This window comes from Heterodontus francisci, chromosome 11, assembly GCF_036365525.1.
Source record: "Heterodontus francisci isolate sHetFra1 chromosome 11, sHetFra1.hap1, whole genome shotgun sequence".
In the NCBI taxonomy this organism is placed as follows: domain Eukaryota; kingdom Metazoa; phylum Chordata; class Chondrichthyes; order Heterodontiformes; family Heterodontidae; genus Heterodontus; species Heterodontus francisci.
The window spans coordinates 14702136-14719244 of NC_090381.1; the positions used below are offsets into that span (position 1 = coordinate 14702136).

Here is a 17109-nt window from a genome sequence, read left to right on the forward strand (position 1 = left end):
GCCACATGGAATGATTAAAGCAGAGAGCATTGGCACACTCAAGAGGAGGATTGATGCATTCATGAGGGAGAAAGAAACAGAGGAACATGGGCGCAGGGTGAGAAGAGGTCAGTAGAATGGGAGGAGGCTCATGTGAAGTATAAACCACCAGCATAGAGAAGTTGGGCCAAATGGCCTGTTTGTGTGTTGTAGTTTCTGTGTTAGTGCTGAGTCTACCGACACTTAGAGATTGCTTTTGACTTCTCCCTGAGCTATTTTGACCCTATTGACACCATGGGAATTGTTCTTTCTGGTAGAGATACACTCAGTTGACAAAGAATAGCAACATTAGAAATCTCAGAAATGAGCAATGCTTGTCATTCCCAATGTAAAAATAGGAGGAAGATAAGTTGTGTAGCAGCTGGTGCACTGGCTTGTCTTGGCTCAGACTGCTGGCTCGTGAACTAACTTCTGGAACTATCTAGAGGGAAAGAGTACCTTATTTTACATTGAAAGTACTTCTCACACCGACATACATCCCTTGTCCCTCAAAAGCTTTATGTTGCCCTGAGTACACTTACAGTAACATTCCTGTTGGAAGACCCTACAGTTTCTAACAATGGTGTATCTTTTCAATGTTGCATGTAGTGGTACAAAGTGAAAGTGCTTGCCTGAAGCAGCAGAGCTCAGTGAATTCTATCACCAAGGAATGGCATTGTAAGCACACACAACACAAGACACCCTTTTAACAGAACCAAGTGCTACATTAGAATTGCCAAATGGTTTGATGACAACACCTATCTCAGCGAGGCATGTTATTTAAAAATACACATCCTCATTTAAAAGTGTTGGCTACTTACATTGTTGACATGCCATTTTAGAATCAGGTCTCCAAATGGCTTGCTTTTCTAGCATGTATTTATTAAATGTGGGACCAAAACAATTAATATGTTTTCTTTAAAACATGACAGCCCAATTGCTGGGGCAAGTTTTAGGTTAGCTTTCTAGAGGGATATGATCTTGAAAGTCTTCATTTGGGGCCAAATGAGGATTCCTTTAATTGGCCTGAATATGCAGATTTAATCATTCATTGTTCTTTGAATAATTGTTCCAACAACATTCAATATTTACTTCTCTGAACAGATTAAAACAAAAGCTTCTCATTGCTACAATGAGAGGTTTAACTGGCACAAGCGAAAGAATAGACTAGCACTCCTTCTATAACACCCACCTTTAATTTCTTTTAGCTTATATTTTTGACCATTGGTAGAACCTGCAATATCAAGACAATGTTTTTCAGTACCAGTACATTTTTCTAAAATTGCATGCAGTAGCAGAGTGTATGAGGAATCTACTTTCACATATTTTATGCTTTAAGATCCTTGGCAGATTTCTCAAGTTGCAGTGACAATCCCACACAGCGTAAATATTCCCTGCTGCCTTGAAACATCAGAACATCAGAAGCTTGTTGTTCACTGCAGGAGCAGTCTAGAGGGAGGATGCAGTGGAATTTTCCTGGGGGTTCTTTCAATCCTTAGCGGGTGATCTACTGAACTCTGGAGAAATGTCCATTGCTCTGGGGTGTCTACAGATTATTGAGAGAATCCCAGAAGAAATTAATGGCAGAGGGTTATTTTAACCTAACCCGCCCATGGCAAACTGAAGTGATTGAATTCTCCCCCTAACCCCACCCCACCTCACTAATATTACAACCAGACCATTTTATTTTCCATTCAGCTCAGTAGAGATAGAATTGGGCGGGGAAGAGGATTAGGTCAGTCAGCACCCTGAGCCTTTTCCTCCATTCAATTAGATCACGGCTTATCTATATCTTAGCTCCATTTACCTGCCTTGTTTCTGTAACCCTTAATACCCTTACCCAACAAAAATTTATCAATCTCTGTTTTGAAATTTTCAATTGACTCCGACCTCAACAGCTTTTTGGCAGAGTTCCAGATTTCCACTACCCTTTGTGTGAAGAAATGTTGCCTAACATCACCCCTTAATGGTTAGCTCTAACTTTAAGGTTATGCCCCTTTGTACTGGCCCCCCCCACCAGAGGAAATAGTTTCTTTATATTTGCCCTATTAAATCCTTTAATCAGCTTAAACACCTTGATTAGATCACCCCTTTATCTTCCATATGCAAGGCAATACAAGCCTAGTCTATGCAACCTGTCCTCATAATTTAACCCTTTTAGCCCCCGTATCATTCTGGTAAATCTGTGCTGCACGCTCTCCAAGCCCGGTGTATCCTTCCTGGGGTGCAGTTCCCAGAACTGAACACAATATTCTAAATGGGGTTTATGTAGAGCTTGATACAACTGTAGTGTCAGGCAAGCCCCCCACTTGCCAAGACTGAGGCACACATTATTTCACTACATGAACATTAAAACTTAAAATTGCAAGCCCCTGACTGGAAAGACATTTGCATAGTAACAAAAAGTGTTGGAACAAGGGACAAAGAACCATGCCCTGACACATTCAACCAAAAATTTACTTTTGATTACAAGATGTTGAAGGTGGGGAGCTAGCATTCCAGGTTGACTGCTAAGATAGCAGAATCCACAAGCACAGACATGGTCAGACCAGTGTTTAGTCACATGACTAATTGCCTGTTGCAGAGTTTTGAACTGAGAGTTTTAAATTGGAGAAAACAGTGTTTGAACTCAGAAGGCTGTTAGCCCCTGAACAGAAAGCACTTTTCTCCTGGACTGAGAACATCTCTCTCCTGTCTGCTCTCATCTCACTCTCACCAGCTTCAGAAACGATTGAAGACATATGAACTCCAAGAGAGAAAAGTCTCCTACAGTGAACAAGGTTTACGAGGAATACTGGGCCCCAATGAAAATTAAGAGCTGTCTACAATCAAGGACTCTACGGCGAGCTGGAAACACAGAAACAGTAACAAGAAACCCCCTTTAGAGACTGACTCAAACCTCTCCATTTTATTTTTCTTCTGCTCTTTTCTGTCCCTATTTGTGTATGTGTATCATGTGTGCATGCTAGCATGGGTGTGTCGTATATCTGCAGGCATTAAATGTATTAGAGTTTAAGATTAAGGTTTAATAAATTTCATTTTTCGCCTTTAAACCGAAGAAAGCCTGTTTGTGCTCATTTCTTTGCATTATAATTGGAAAGCTGTGAACAATGATTCACAAAGGGGGAGCTCAAAACAAAGTGTGTTTACAATAAGACCAGGTGAAGATAGTAACAGATCCCTAGACACCTTTCTCACCTGGTTGTAACAGTAGCATAACTTTAGCTGGGCTATTTAGTACAAGTTTGGTAATAGAGTTCATTTTAATGAAACAGTAAATCTGCTTTATTAAATAAGATTTATGAAAGCTAAAATACACCAAACCTTTTCTACCTTTGCCCTGTGCAGTTTCAGATCCTTTTGTGAGTGGCATCTTTCCTATGAAGAGTTTTAATCATCAGTTCAGATTAAGAATTCCTGTTAAATAAGACTGACAGTATTTATAAAATTATGTTACAGACAGCCACATTTGCAACGTATCTGTGGGCAATATCACTGTGTTACCCTAAAATAAAAGCAAAATACTGTGGATGCTGGAAACCTGAAATAAAAACAGAAAATGCTAGAAATACTCAGCGTGTCTGGCAGCATCTGTGGAGCAAGAAACAGAATTAATGTTTCAGGTCAATGACCTTTCATCAGAACTAGCAAAGGTTAGAAATATAATAGGTTTTGAATAAGTGAATGGGGGGATGGGGGAGAAGAAGAACCAAAGGGAAGGTCGGTGATCGGGCAGAGGGCGAGAAAGATTGCATGACAAGGATGTCATGGAATAAAAGGCAAAGATAAAAGGCAAAGGGAGTGGTAATAGTTGTAGCCAGCGGGTAGTAAGAGATGGGATGGGGCCTGTTAGGGACAAAGGGTGATACATGCTCCGAGACACAAGGCAAAGCTAGAATACTCAATGAATACTTTGTGTTGGTGTTTGCGAAGGAAGAGGATACTGACAAAATATTGGTAGAAGCGCGATGATAGAGGTAATGAATGGGTGAAAATTGATAGGCAGGATGTACTGGAAAGGCTGGCTATGCTCAGAGTGGGTAAGTCGCCTGGTCCGGATGGCTTTCATCCAAGGTTGCGAAAGGAAATTGTGACGGTGGTGGGTGGGGGGGTGGGTAAGAGATAGTAGAAGGGCTTGCCATAATCTTCCAGCAGGGAGGTTATGCTTCAGCTATACAGGGCAATGGTGAGACCACATCTGGAGTACTATGTACAGAACTGGTCTTCTTACTTAAAGGAGGATGTAAATGTGTTGGAGGCAGTACAGAGAAGGTTTACTAGACTAATACCTGGAATGGGTGGGCTGTCTTACGAGGAAAGATTGGACAGGCTAGGATATCCGCTGGAATTTAGAAGATTAAGAGGCTACTTGATTGAAACATATAAAATCCTGAGGGGTCTTGACAGGGTGGATGTGGAAAGGATGTTTCTACCTGTGTGAGAATCTAGAACCAGGGATCACTGTTTTAAAAAAGGGGTCACCTATTTAAAACAGAGGTGAGGAGAAATTTTTTCCCTCAGAGGGTTGTGAGTCTTTGGAACTCTCTTCCTCAAAAGGCAGTGGAAGCAGAGTCTTTGAATATTTTTAAGGTAGAGGTAGATAGATTCTTGAAGCAAGGGGGGGTGAAAGATTACTGGGGGTAGGTGGAAATGTGGAGTAATCAGTTCAGCCATGAACTTATTGAATGGCGGAGCAGGCTCAAAGGGCCGAGTGGCCTACTCCTGCTTCTAATTCGTATGTTCCCTAGATACAGGGGAAGTGCCAGACGATTGGAGAGTGACACATGTCAACTCAGCCATATACCGGAAACAACATTCCCGCTAATTTTCTTTTTGAGTGCACAGGCACAGTGGCACAGTGGTTAACACCACTGCCTCACACCTCCAGCGACCCAGGTTCAATTCTGGGTACTGCCTGTGTGGAGTTTGCAAGTTCTCCCTGTGACTGTGTGGGTTTCTGCCAGGTGCTCTGGTTTCCTCCCACAGCTGAAGACTTGTAAGTTGATAAGTAAGCTAGCCATTGTAAATTGCCTCTACTGTGGTAGGTGGTAGGGAGATGTGGTAGGAATGTGGGATTAATGCAGGATTAGTATAAATGGGTGGTTGATGGTTGGCACAGACTCAGTGGGCCAAAGGGTCTGTTTCAGTGCTGTATCTCAAAGTAAAAACAGGCAATTTCTTTCAGTGTGTGGCCTCTTTAAATTGTTTTTCACAGCTGTGCATGCACGGTAATTTATAGTGACGGACTTGTGCACAGCCTGAGTGGGGACTTTAGACTTGCTGTGCAAGCATGCAGCTTAGAGAGAATATTGACCAGAACTGAAAGGGATTCCATGCCCTCAACGAGTAGCTGGTGCATGATCATAGACAGAGAATCCTGCAGGTCAATGCTCAGTATGCTGGCAGCAGTCATGATGCCTTCCTGCTGTGCCAGTTACATTTGAGCCATCATGACAAACCAGTTGGTGACTACTGGGCAACAAGGGCACAGCATGTATACAATAAGAGTAATGCTGCCACTTGGCATCAGGTGGCAGGACCGTATCTCCAATGCAGAAGTCCTCGAGGCGGCCAAAATCCCCAGCATATACGCCCAACTGAGCCAGTGGTGCTTGAGATGGCTTGGCCATGTGAGCCGCATGGAAGATGGCACGATCCCCAAGGACACATTGTACAGCGAGCTCGTCACTGGTATCAGACCCACCGGCCGTCCATGTCTCCACTTTAAAGACGTCTGTAAACGCGACATGAAGTCCTGTGACATTGATCACAAGTCGTGGGAGTCAGTTGCCAATGATTGCCAGAGCTGGTGGACAGCCATAAAGGCGGGGCTAAAGTGTGGCGAGTCGAAGAGTTGGCAGGAAAAAAGACAAAAACGCAAGGAGAGAACCAACTGTGTAACAGCCCCGACAACCAATTTTATCTGCAGCGCCTGAGGGAGAGTCTGTCACTCTAGAATTAGCCTTTATCGCCACTCCAGGCGCTGCTCCACAAACTACTGACCACCTCCAGATGCTTACCCATTGTCTCTCGAGATAAGGAGGCCAAAGAGAAAGAAAGACTGGCAATGTTGAAACAATGCTTTCGCTGTCTAGCCATTCTGGAGGAGTTCTGCAGTACTCGGTAGAATGGATGTTCAGATTATGGGGATCTGCTGCACGTTGCACAACATTGTCATGATGAGGGCACAGCCCTTGCCACAAAATATATGGTGAGCAGCTGAGAGGCAGAAGGAGGAGGAGCAGGAAGAATAGAAGGAGGAGGAAGGGAGGAGACAACCTTGATCTCCCCATTCAGCCCGGGCTATCCATGAAGAACTAATTTGAGTGTGATCCCAGTAACTGCACCCAATTCCCCACTCACCAACAGTCCCACACCTTACCTACTCTCTATCAATGGCCATCACACTGTCTGCTTGACCACAATGCAAAAATAAAAGCTACCACAAAATAAACATTCCAAACCAAATTTATGAATGTTATCATGCTGTATTGTATACAATATTAAACTAATTACCTTTGTGCATCACCTTAATTCCTGTCTTCCATATGCTTTTGCCTGCCCTAGTGCTCCTGCACACTGCTGTACCAGTGGCTGCAGCATGGCTGATGGAAGGCAGCTGACTTTCAGTACAGGAGATTATGAAGAACGTCCTCAATCAGCTCTGAGCCTAGAAGGCCTGGCCGCCGACTACACCTTCTCAGTATGGGCAGCTGTTGTCTGCTTGGCTGACTGACAGGCAACAGCAAGGGCACTGGTGGCGTGGCAGGAGTGGGAGGGCAAATACTGTCATCATGATAGATGACAGTAGATTTGTGCTCCATGAAGCCACTGCCACTCTTCCAGGGTGGCATCTCAGTCTTCCTGGTAATGCATTTCAGGACAGATTGCTGGACTGCTGTGACACCCTGCAATTTGTAGACTTAATGACAGCAGCCTGAATTTGCATCGCACCAAGCTGATCTTTCATGAGAGCAGTCTGAGCTTCTACTGCAGAACTCAGACTTTGGGTGGCTGCTGCTTGTGCTGCAATGGAAGTTGCGACATTGGCCAACGGACGCTGCATCATGGTTGGGTCCACAAGTGTGTTGATGGAGTTGATCACGCATCACAATCCCACACCTGTTTTCTGCGGCTAACCAATTTAGCCCCTTTAATTCTTCAAAGGAATGTATATTCATTGAGAAGTATAAATTATTTCTTTAAGTGTTGGCAGTTGTTTATCTACTTTCATAACTATTAATAATTTAGTAATTGGCTTTTTTAAATTTAAGGCTCTAGTTACGGACTTAACCACATCACTCTCAAACTTAACATGAAATTCTAGCATGTTATGTCGACCCTTCCCAAAAGGATCCTTTACTATATTATTACTATTTAACCCTGTCACAATAACACAATAGAGGATCCAAAATAGTTTGTTCCCTAGTTGGTTCCTCATATATAAACATGCCACTTCCAAGAATACAATGTTTTAATTATGTGTTGCCCTAATGATTTATGAACTCTTAGACTGATATGATGCAGCTTCATTTTGAAACATAGGGAATTGCTAGATGGGAAAAGACCGAAGTCCATCTGGTTCGCCTTCTACCATCCTGGTAGTTGCATGATTTGCTGATAATGGAGTTGTTGACTATTCACAACAATCAATCTCCATCAGTTAGTCTATAACACACCTAGACATGAGGGGCTGGATTTTAAGGAGCTCTCGACGTCGGAATCTGTGGCGGGGGGAGCCTGAAGATTACCCTGGATGAGGCCCGCCACGGACCTTGATGCTGGCAGGGCCCGACCTGATATTATCAATGGTGGCAAGGCTTTGAGGCGGCCCTCCTGCCACTGGGCGATGGGACAGCAATGTAAATATTTAAATAAATTAAAATAGCTGAATTAATTACTTTCCTGTTGCCTTCTGTTGTTCTGCCATGATCTTCACCCCGCTGGCCAGCACTGCCATGCCTTCGGATCCCTGTCCGGGGAAACAAGGCAGAACACGTGTGGGGAGGGGGCAGGAGGTACGTTTCTCAATATGGGGTGGGGTGAGTGGATGGGATTAAATTAACGTCATGAGTGCAGGGATGGTGCGAAGGGTTATAGTTTAAAGTTTGTGCAGTTGGGGGGGAAAGGTCAGATGGTAAAGGTAAGTGTTTTGGGGGGGAAGGGCAAACATTAATTTGATTGTTATTGTGGGGGGGTGGGAGAGGGGCAAAAGAAATGTATTTTAAAAAAAATTCCATTTAAATTTAAACATTTAAATATCCCGGTAGAGCCTATGCACAGGCAGCTGACGCCATTGCCGGAAATGGACAACCCGCCCCCTCCATGTGATCAGCGGGGGGGGGTGGGGCGGTGGGGACCGTCCGTCCTGGCTATTTAAATGAGCTGCCGTGCTCGGAATCACAGCGGCTCTTTGGCGTGCAGCCAGCACGGGCGGGCCACCATTTTGCAGGGGTGGGCTTATAAAATTCAGCCCAAGGTCAGAAAAACCACAGTGGTGGAGAGCTTTGGAAACTATAGGTTTAAAATTACCGGTTCCTCCCAAACATCCCACACTTAATACATATTATGACTCAAAATACTCTTGTACTGTATCACAGAATATTATTCTCTGAAAGAAATGTGTTTAATGAATGAATCAACATTAATTGCATTCACCAACTCGTTTGGAGCCAGTTCCATAGATTAACCATTCACTCACTGAAATGTTGGTGGATACTTAAACCCACGAGTGGGAGTTAAATTCTGAACAATGGTCAGACCCGACCCCAACCTGCTGTAAAGCCGCCTGCTTTCAGTTTAACTGGGGTGGGTTGGGGGCGTTCAGGATAGTAACCTGTTCTCTAAAGGTGGGTCAGTAATTATAAGATTCAAATGGACTGCTTGCCTCAGATTTTAGCAGCCATTTCGATTTAAGAGCTACAGGCTGGGTTTCCCAGGGCTCAGGAAATCCAACAGCTGAAGGGAGGTGAGACCTGTGGATCCAGGAGGAAAATGCTTTACCAGCATTGCTTTTGGGCCAGGAGAACCAGGTATGCTTCGCTTGCCTCAGTTAACCTACCACGATCTGCCTCCTTCGCACGATTGGCCAACCCTCTCCCCACAATCCAATTCGTCTGTGATCCGATGCTGACCTGCGATCTGCCCAACCTATCGGTCTGTGATCTATCCCTCTCCCCTCACCAATCTCTCTCCCTGTATTCTGGTCTCTGGCTGCAGCCGGGCAGCCCAGCAGTGACCAGCCTCTCAATCTGGCCAGCTGTTGGGAGGGAAATGGAGAGAAAAAATGCATATAAAGTCCTGCCCTTAAATTCGGCAGGACCTCTGCATTCCCTGTATTTGCGGGTTTCCCAGCTGCTAAAGTCGTGCCTGCTCCCTCCCAACCTCCCTCTGAACATTGGGGCCATTTTTTCTGCAGACTAGTTTTGAATTTCTGCTCCTTCAAGTGCAGACTGTGCCCTCTTCTGGCAGAGGTGAAACAGTTGATCATTATCTATATTTTCTAATTGCTTTTATCATAGTCCCTCTCAACCTTCTCTTTTCCAAGGAGACGTGCCCAATTTATGTAATTAGCCCTCATAATCCAATCCATCCATCTCCTCAATCATTCTGGTTGCTGTCTTCTCTGTCCTTGCAATCGCTGCAATATCCTTTCTGTACTCTAGTGACCAGAATAGTACACAGGATTCTAAGTGCATATTCAATCTTGGAATGTTTGTTGCATCTTGCCATGTAATAATTTAACAACAGCTGGCTGTACAATTGAACCGAACCCCCCACCCAATCAAACTATGCAAAAGGTTAATCCCCATTACCTTTAAAATCCACAGCAGGTTTCTTTTTGTTCAGGGGATCTTCATGTCTTTTATTTTCTTCTTCTCCTGCATAAAGTTTTATTCTCAAATTTATACTGAGAGTGGAATTGGGAATACTTAGTGTTTATTTGTCAGGAAGCAACAAATGAATCTCTACAGTGGATAATTGCAATGTCATAATATTACAGGATCACAAGATTCTTAATTTGGGAAAGGTCATCAATTCATTCTTAATTCACTCACCAAGACAGATCCTGAATCTCCCCATTGTGGCATCCAGTTTTTTTTTGTTAAATGATTCCCAGAATTTTCACCTCCTTCACTCTATCAAAGTTTAATCCATGTATTAACCATTCATTGTGTGACAAAGAATTTTCTGATAAAATGTCTAGATTCACTTTTTGCTTTTTTGCACCTGTGCCCACTTGTTTCATCTTTGCAATTCAGTTTGAAAAGACATTCCAAACACACCTTCTCCATTCCCTGGACTACGTTATAAACCTCTCTAAACTCACCTTTCAGATGCCGCCCTTCTCAGCTGAAAAGCCCAAAGGGGGAATTTTATGATCATCGCTGAAGTGGGTTTGGAGGCAGGGAGAGCATAAAATTGGGTGAGGGAAGGCCCTATCGCTGCACGGGAAGCATGGCACAAAAAAACTGTACGGGCTGCTTCCCAGCCCCTTTTCCGTGACCCCCAGATCATGAGACCCCTCCTGCCCTGACCTAGCTGTGGCCTGGCTCCAGTGCTGCTCCTGGGCCTTGGGTAGATGCTCTATTGGCAACAGTCACCATCTCCGTGGTGGCACTGCTCAGTGAAAGAGCTGCTGGCCTCCCACTGGCCAGTAGCTCTCTGAAGCCACGACTTCCGTCATCTGGGTCCTTGATCCCATTGAAGGGCCGCTGCTGTCTACTTAAGTGCCTAATTGGTGCTAGATTCGGTGGGCCACCCACAGAAGGGGCGGCGCAGGGTTCTTGGCATTGCTTTTTCCTTGGCATTGAGATCTCCTTCACCAGGATAAAATAGTTCCCTACGTTTCTGAGATCTTCTCTCAGTTCCCCAATACGAGGAATCAGACTCCTGCATCCACTGTGTAACTGGCAGAGTGGCGATGGATCGGGCCGGGGGATGTGATTATAATTGAACTTTTGAATTATTATGGCATCCCTGATATCTGAAGCACCGGTGTGGGTGGTTGGTCACGCGTTGTGCCTGATCTTCATTTTCCTCCATTGGAATCATCATCAGATGAGGAGTGATGAGCAACTTGTCCTGCCTCCACCTGCAGCCCTTGCTGTAGCGTTATGTTGTGTAGAATGCAACGCATCACCATTATCCTTGCTTGATGATGCATCTGGTTGTCAATTGGCTGTGGTTATAGTGCTCTTGGGGTGCATTGGTGGTGCTCCCCAGAGGTGTTGTTAGCCAGATTTGAAGGAGGTATCTTTGTTGCCTTGTAACCATTCTTAAGGGTACTTCTAGTGTCATGCATGGAAGGAGCCATGATGAAGTAAACAATGAAATGGAAGAGTTATAAATTTAAAAAGTCAACTGTTAAACAAAACCACAAGAACATGGACAATTGTACAACAGTCAAAATGGAGTTTTGGTCAGGTGACCCCCTCCTGTATTGGAAATCAACAAACCTGTCTACAAAGATGGAACTCGATAACCTCATCTGAAATAGCTCTGGGGAGAACCCCCTTTGAAATTGAAAGGAGCTCCATTGTATATTAATGACTCTTATCAATATGAATGAACCATCAAAAGATTCTGGAGACAGACTGACTCACAGCTCAAACCAAAATTAATGGGTGTAAAGTATCAATGTGTTACCAGAATGGTCCCCATTCAGACATCAATCGGTAGCCATGGTTATCATATCCTGGCCCATTCTTTGGTCACACCAGGGGAAAGGGCCATGTGTCCCCAAACAGAAACTCTAATGTGATAGATTTCTGGAGAAAGAGGGGAGATCAAGCCAACACCTTCAGAAAGCAGCCCAACCAGAGGCTGCGCAAGAGATCCAGCCAAGCAAGAAGAACCCTGCTGAACAATAACTGAACAACCACTATAGCAGAGACATCACAAAGTGATTTTAAGACTCTCCATCTGTGAAGGTAATAAAATTCACATCACTAGCTTTGTGCTGAGTTGTAACCACTAGAACTCTACAACACCTCACCTCAACAAGTTCAAGATTGTAAATATCCAGGCCTCACCTTTAAAAGACACTGTCCTCCTGAAAAGATTCAACAGGTTTACTGTAAAGCACGAACTCCTACCTCACTTTGAACTACATCCTACCCTTTTCTCATCATCTATTCTTGTGTATGTGTGTGTAAGTGAATGTGTGTGCCAGTGAGCTTGTGACCATTTTGGGAATTGTGTAAAAATAAATCTTTTTTTTTAACCTATGCGAAAACCTATCATTTGTCGGTTTATTTGACCCTACAAAACACTCAGAGACTAACTCACATTTTTAACAAAACACGATCGCGGTCAGTTGGGAGGGAACCACCCACACCCCTTGACATTGTCTGTAACACCAGGTCTGAACAGGTTGAGGATTTTGGACTGCTGCAGGATTAAGGTATGAAGGAATCATGGTAGTTGCCAGGGAATCTGGTGCAGACCTGCGTGAACCTTTTTCTTGTGCTTGCATGCCATTGATGGAATGAAATCTCTAGCTGTTGAAGAATACTCCTGGTTGAGCTGGAGATGCTCCGTTTGCCACATGTGTGCTATCGATGGTGTCCTCTACCAGCAAGAATCCAGCCAGAGACATAAATCTGAGTGACATCTCAATCTGCCCTTGTCATCATAGGGGATGTTTACATAACTCCCACACCTGGCATCTTCATGCCTGATGCATTTATGTGTAGCTGAGTGGGATACTCTCATCATGTCTCTGGTAATGCCCTGAAGCAACCAGAGGCAAATAAATTGAGGGTGGTGGTAACTTTCTCAGCCACTGGCACATTATGAGCAGCAGGTCGTCTAGGAAGCTGCAGATGTCTGCGATTACCTAATGCAACAATCTCAACCTCTGGAAGAATTGCTCTTCTGGAAGGTCAAGCAAGTGGAGCCTCTGTCAGTAAAACCTGTCAGGTGGGCAGTACCTCCTGTAAATTCAACCCCTTTGATGCTCCCCTGGCTGCTGCTACTCTCACAGTTGTCCACTTGTAGCTCCCTCTCGAGCATGTCCTCACTGCTGCTACTGCAGATTGTCTTTCTCATCTGACGTCCAACCAAAAATAACCATGATTCCACCCATCCTGGTGTTTAATGCGGGAACTTCTAGAAATTTTACAAATAGGTCTCACCACAAATACTCTCACCAAACTGTTGCTGAGGGAATGGGGAAAGTAGCTGTGAGCACTGAACCTTTATTAATCGTGGGACTCCTGACATTAACCAATCCATGAAGTAACACTCAATCCCACCTTGCTTTTACCGACAAGTTTCCAGTATCCTGGGAAACCAGGAGGCATTAATTTCAAATCACTGCCAAAATCTCAGGATAGGAGCCTCAATTAAATATTATAATCATGGGTCCACCTCTCTCGAGAGGGTTACTCACCCAAAATCCACCCCAGTCAAAACAGAAACAGGTGCATTTGCCGGAGGTTGTGGTTGGGTTTTGCAAACTTGACAATTTAAAACCCCACACCCGTCGATCTCTCGCCTGTCATGGGGGAGGTTTCGGAGTGGTGGTTAATATGGACTCCATTGCTTCGGCAGATGAGTCTTAAGTTTACCATCTTTGAGAGCAGGCCGTGTCTGGTTCGACTGTTCTGGAAAAGGTGAAGTAGCTTGTCATGGCCTACATTGTCCAATACTTTTAGATTCCTAAAAACAGCAATCAGATCATCTCTCAACCTTCTCTTTTCCAAGGAGAACGTGCCCAATTTATGAATCATAATCCAATCTCTCCATCCCCTCAATCATTCTGGTTGCTCTTTACACGATCCTTTCAGTAGCTACAGTGTCCTTTCTGTACTCTGGTGACCAGAACAGTACACGGGATTCTAAGTGCGTATTCAAACTTGGAATGTTTGTTACATCTGGTAGTTTCACTATAATATCCTAACAACAGCCGACTACAATTAACACCCCACCCGGCAAAACCATGTGAAAGGTTAATCTTCGTTACCTTTAAAGTCAGAGGCAGGTTTGTTTTGCTCCAAGAAGTCTTCAGGTCCTTTCTTTGCTTTCTTTCCTGTAAAAATTGTATTCGAAAATCTATAAGGTGACATTGGAATTGGGAAGATTTAGTGTGTGTTTGTTAGAAGGCAACAAATAAGTCTCTGCAGCCAGGTTATTGCATTATCATAACATGACAAGTTACATAATTTGGGAAAGGCCATTAGCTCATTTTTAATTCATTCTCTGCATTACCTCGAATGCTTGAGTATCTTCAAAGCATTTTGGTGCACAAGGCTAGATGCAGCACTCAAGGTGAGGTCTATCCAGAGCCTTGTAGCGTTTGTTCCAAAGTGTTATGATCCCTGTGGGGACCACCAACAAACAAAAAAAAATTGAATCTACCAACTGACCCCAAACTAGGAGACAAAAAAACAAACAGACTAGATTTCACTTTTATAAATTTTACACTGAGACCAAAACCAACATAAATTAAACATGAACTAACAGTTTAACCATGATCGATGGATGTATATCTTATAGGGTACACGTTAACTATCAGATGCTACAAGGATGTATCTCACAAGTCCTTTGGCAGTGCTATCGGTGGACTGATGCCAAACCATCACAAAGTCCTTCAGATTTATGAACTTTTCAAGTAGATCTCCAGATTCCTGTCTCCCAAGTTGCAAATGCCAGTTTTCACTCAAAGGCAGTATTTTTGCAATGTGAACCCCACCAATGCTGTCTCCACCAAGACTACACACCCTTCTGAAACTGCCGTGGTTTTGCTCACAACAGTCCTAGTAATATAGCTTCACTGGCTCCCACTTTCCATAACTCTTTAAAGCACCAAAAACAATGGAAGCAATTTGTATCTTGCAAGGGTCAGTCCTCAGAATCCAGGCCTCTCTGCCCATGGCCAAAATAACTGCATCAACCTCCTGCTTTGCTTTTTTTTTCATTTCATGGGATGTGGGCATCGCTAAAAAGGCCAGCATTGGTTGCCCATCACCAATTGCACTTGCGAAGATGGTGATGAGCCGTCTTCTTGAACCGCTGCACTCTATCTGGTGCAGGTACTCCCACGACGCTGTTAGCAAGGGAGTTCCAGGATTTTGATCCAAAGACAGTGAAGGAATGGTGATATAGTTCCAGGTCAGAATTCTACAAGGCTTGGAGGGGAACTTGCAGATGGTTTTCCCATGTATCTGCTGTTCTTGTCCTTCTAGGTGGAAGAGGTCATGGGTTTGGAAGGTGCTCTCGAAGGAGGCATGGTGAGTTGCTGCAGTGCATCTTGTAGGTGGTATACACTGCTGCCACTGTACATCAGTGGTGGAGGGAGTGAATGTTGAAGGTGGTGGATGGGATGCCGATTCAGCGGGCTTCCTGGTCCTGGATGGTGTCGAGCTTCTTGAGTGTTGTTGGAGCTGCATTCATCCAGGCGAATTCCATCATATTCCTGACTTGTGCCTTGTAGATGGCGGACAGGCTTTGGGGAGTCAGGAAGTAGGTCACTCACCACAGAATTCCCAGTCACTGGCCTGCTCTTGTAGCCACAGTATTTATGTGGCTGGTCCAGTTCAGTTTCTGGTCCATAGTAACCCCCGGGATGTTGCTAGTGGGGGATTCAGTGAAAATAATGCCACTGAATATCAAGGGGAGATAGTTAGATTCTCTCTTGTTGGAGATGGTCATTGCCTGGCACTTATGTGGCACAAATGTTACTTGCCACCTATCAGCCCAAGGCTTAATGTTATCCGGGTGTTGTTGTATACTAACATGGACTGCTTCAGTATTTGAGGAGTATGGACTGGGAATGAACATTGTTCAATTATCAGAGGCCATTTCCACTTCTGAATTTAGGATGGAAGGAAGGTCATTTCTGAAGCAACTGAAGATGGCTGTTCCGAAGAAGGGTCACTGACCCGAAACGTTAACTCTGCTTCTCTTTCCACAGATGCTGCCAGACCTGCTGAGTGGTTCCAGCATTTCTTGTTTTTATTTCAGATTTCCAGCATCTGCAGTATTTTGCTTTTATTGAAGATGGTTGGGCCTAGGATACTACCCTGCGATATCCTGGTGCTGAAATGATTGACGTCCCACAACTACAACCATCTTCCTTTGGGATAGGTATGACTCCAGTCAGTGGAGAGTTTGCCCGCTGATTCCTATTGACTTCAGTGTTATTAGGCTCCTTGATGCCATACTCAGTCACCTCTGGCTTGATGTCAAGGGCCGACACTCTAACCTCAGCTCGAGAATTTAGCTGTTTCATCCATGTTGAGACCAAGGCTGTAACGGGATCTGGAGCCAAGTGGTTCTGACGGAACCCAAATTGAGCATTGGTGATCAGATTATCAGTGAGTAAGTGCCGGTAGCACTGTTAATGACATCTTTCATTACTTTGCTGATGATCGAAAGTAGACCAATGGCACATTAATTTGCTGGATTGGATCTGTCCTGCTTCTTGTGAATACTACATACCTGGGAAATTTGCTTTGTTGTCGGATGGATGCCAGTGTTGTAATTGTACTGGAGAAGCTTGACTAGGGGCACAGCTACTTCTGGAGCCCAAGTCCTCAGCACTATAACCATGATGTTGTCGGGGCCCTTAGCCTTAGCTGTATCGATTCCACTCAGCTTGTGGAGTGAATCAAATTGGCTGAAGACTGGCATCTGTGATGCTGGGTTCCTTAGGAGGAGGCTGAGATAGATCATCCACTTGGGATCTCTGGCTGAAGGTGGTTGCAAACGCTTCAGCCTTGTCATTTGCATGACCTGCTGCACACTGCCATCATTGAGGATGGTGATATTCATGAAGCCTCTGCCTTCCCTTAATTGCTTAATTGCTTACTACCATTCATGACTGGATGTGGCAGGACTGCAGAGCTTTGATCTGATCTGTTCGTTGTGGGATTGCTTAGTTGTGTCTATAGCATGCTGATTCCACTGTTTAGCATGCATGCAGTCCAGCACTGTATCTTCAGGAGGTTGATATCTGGCTTTTCATCTTTAGGTATGTCTGGTGCTGCTCCTGACATGCTCTTCTGAGCTCCTCATTGAACCAGGGTTGGTCCCCTTATTTGATGGTAATGGTAGAGCTGGGGATATGCCAGGCCATGAGGTTAC

General features: G+C 44.4%; 1 protein-coding gene across 1 annotated transcript in view; it reads right to left on the reverse strand.

Moving 5' to 3' along the window:
• Positions 1-304: 304 nt before the first annotated feature.
• LOC137375508 (uncharacterized) overlaps positions 305-17109 on the reverse strand; it is a 177666-nt gene continuing 160861 nt past the window's right edge. The window contains exons 9-12 of the mRNA XM_068042881.1: positions 13988-14053; positions 3343-3396; positions 1211-1252; positions 305-456 (exon numbers count right to left, since the gene is read on the reverse strand). Coding sequence (XP_067898982.1) covers positions 305-456; positions 1211-1252; positions 3343-3396; positions 13988-14053 — 314 coding nt within the window. The remainder of the gene's footprint in view (positions 457-1210; positions 1253-3342; positions 3397-13987; positions 14054-17109) is intronic.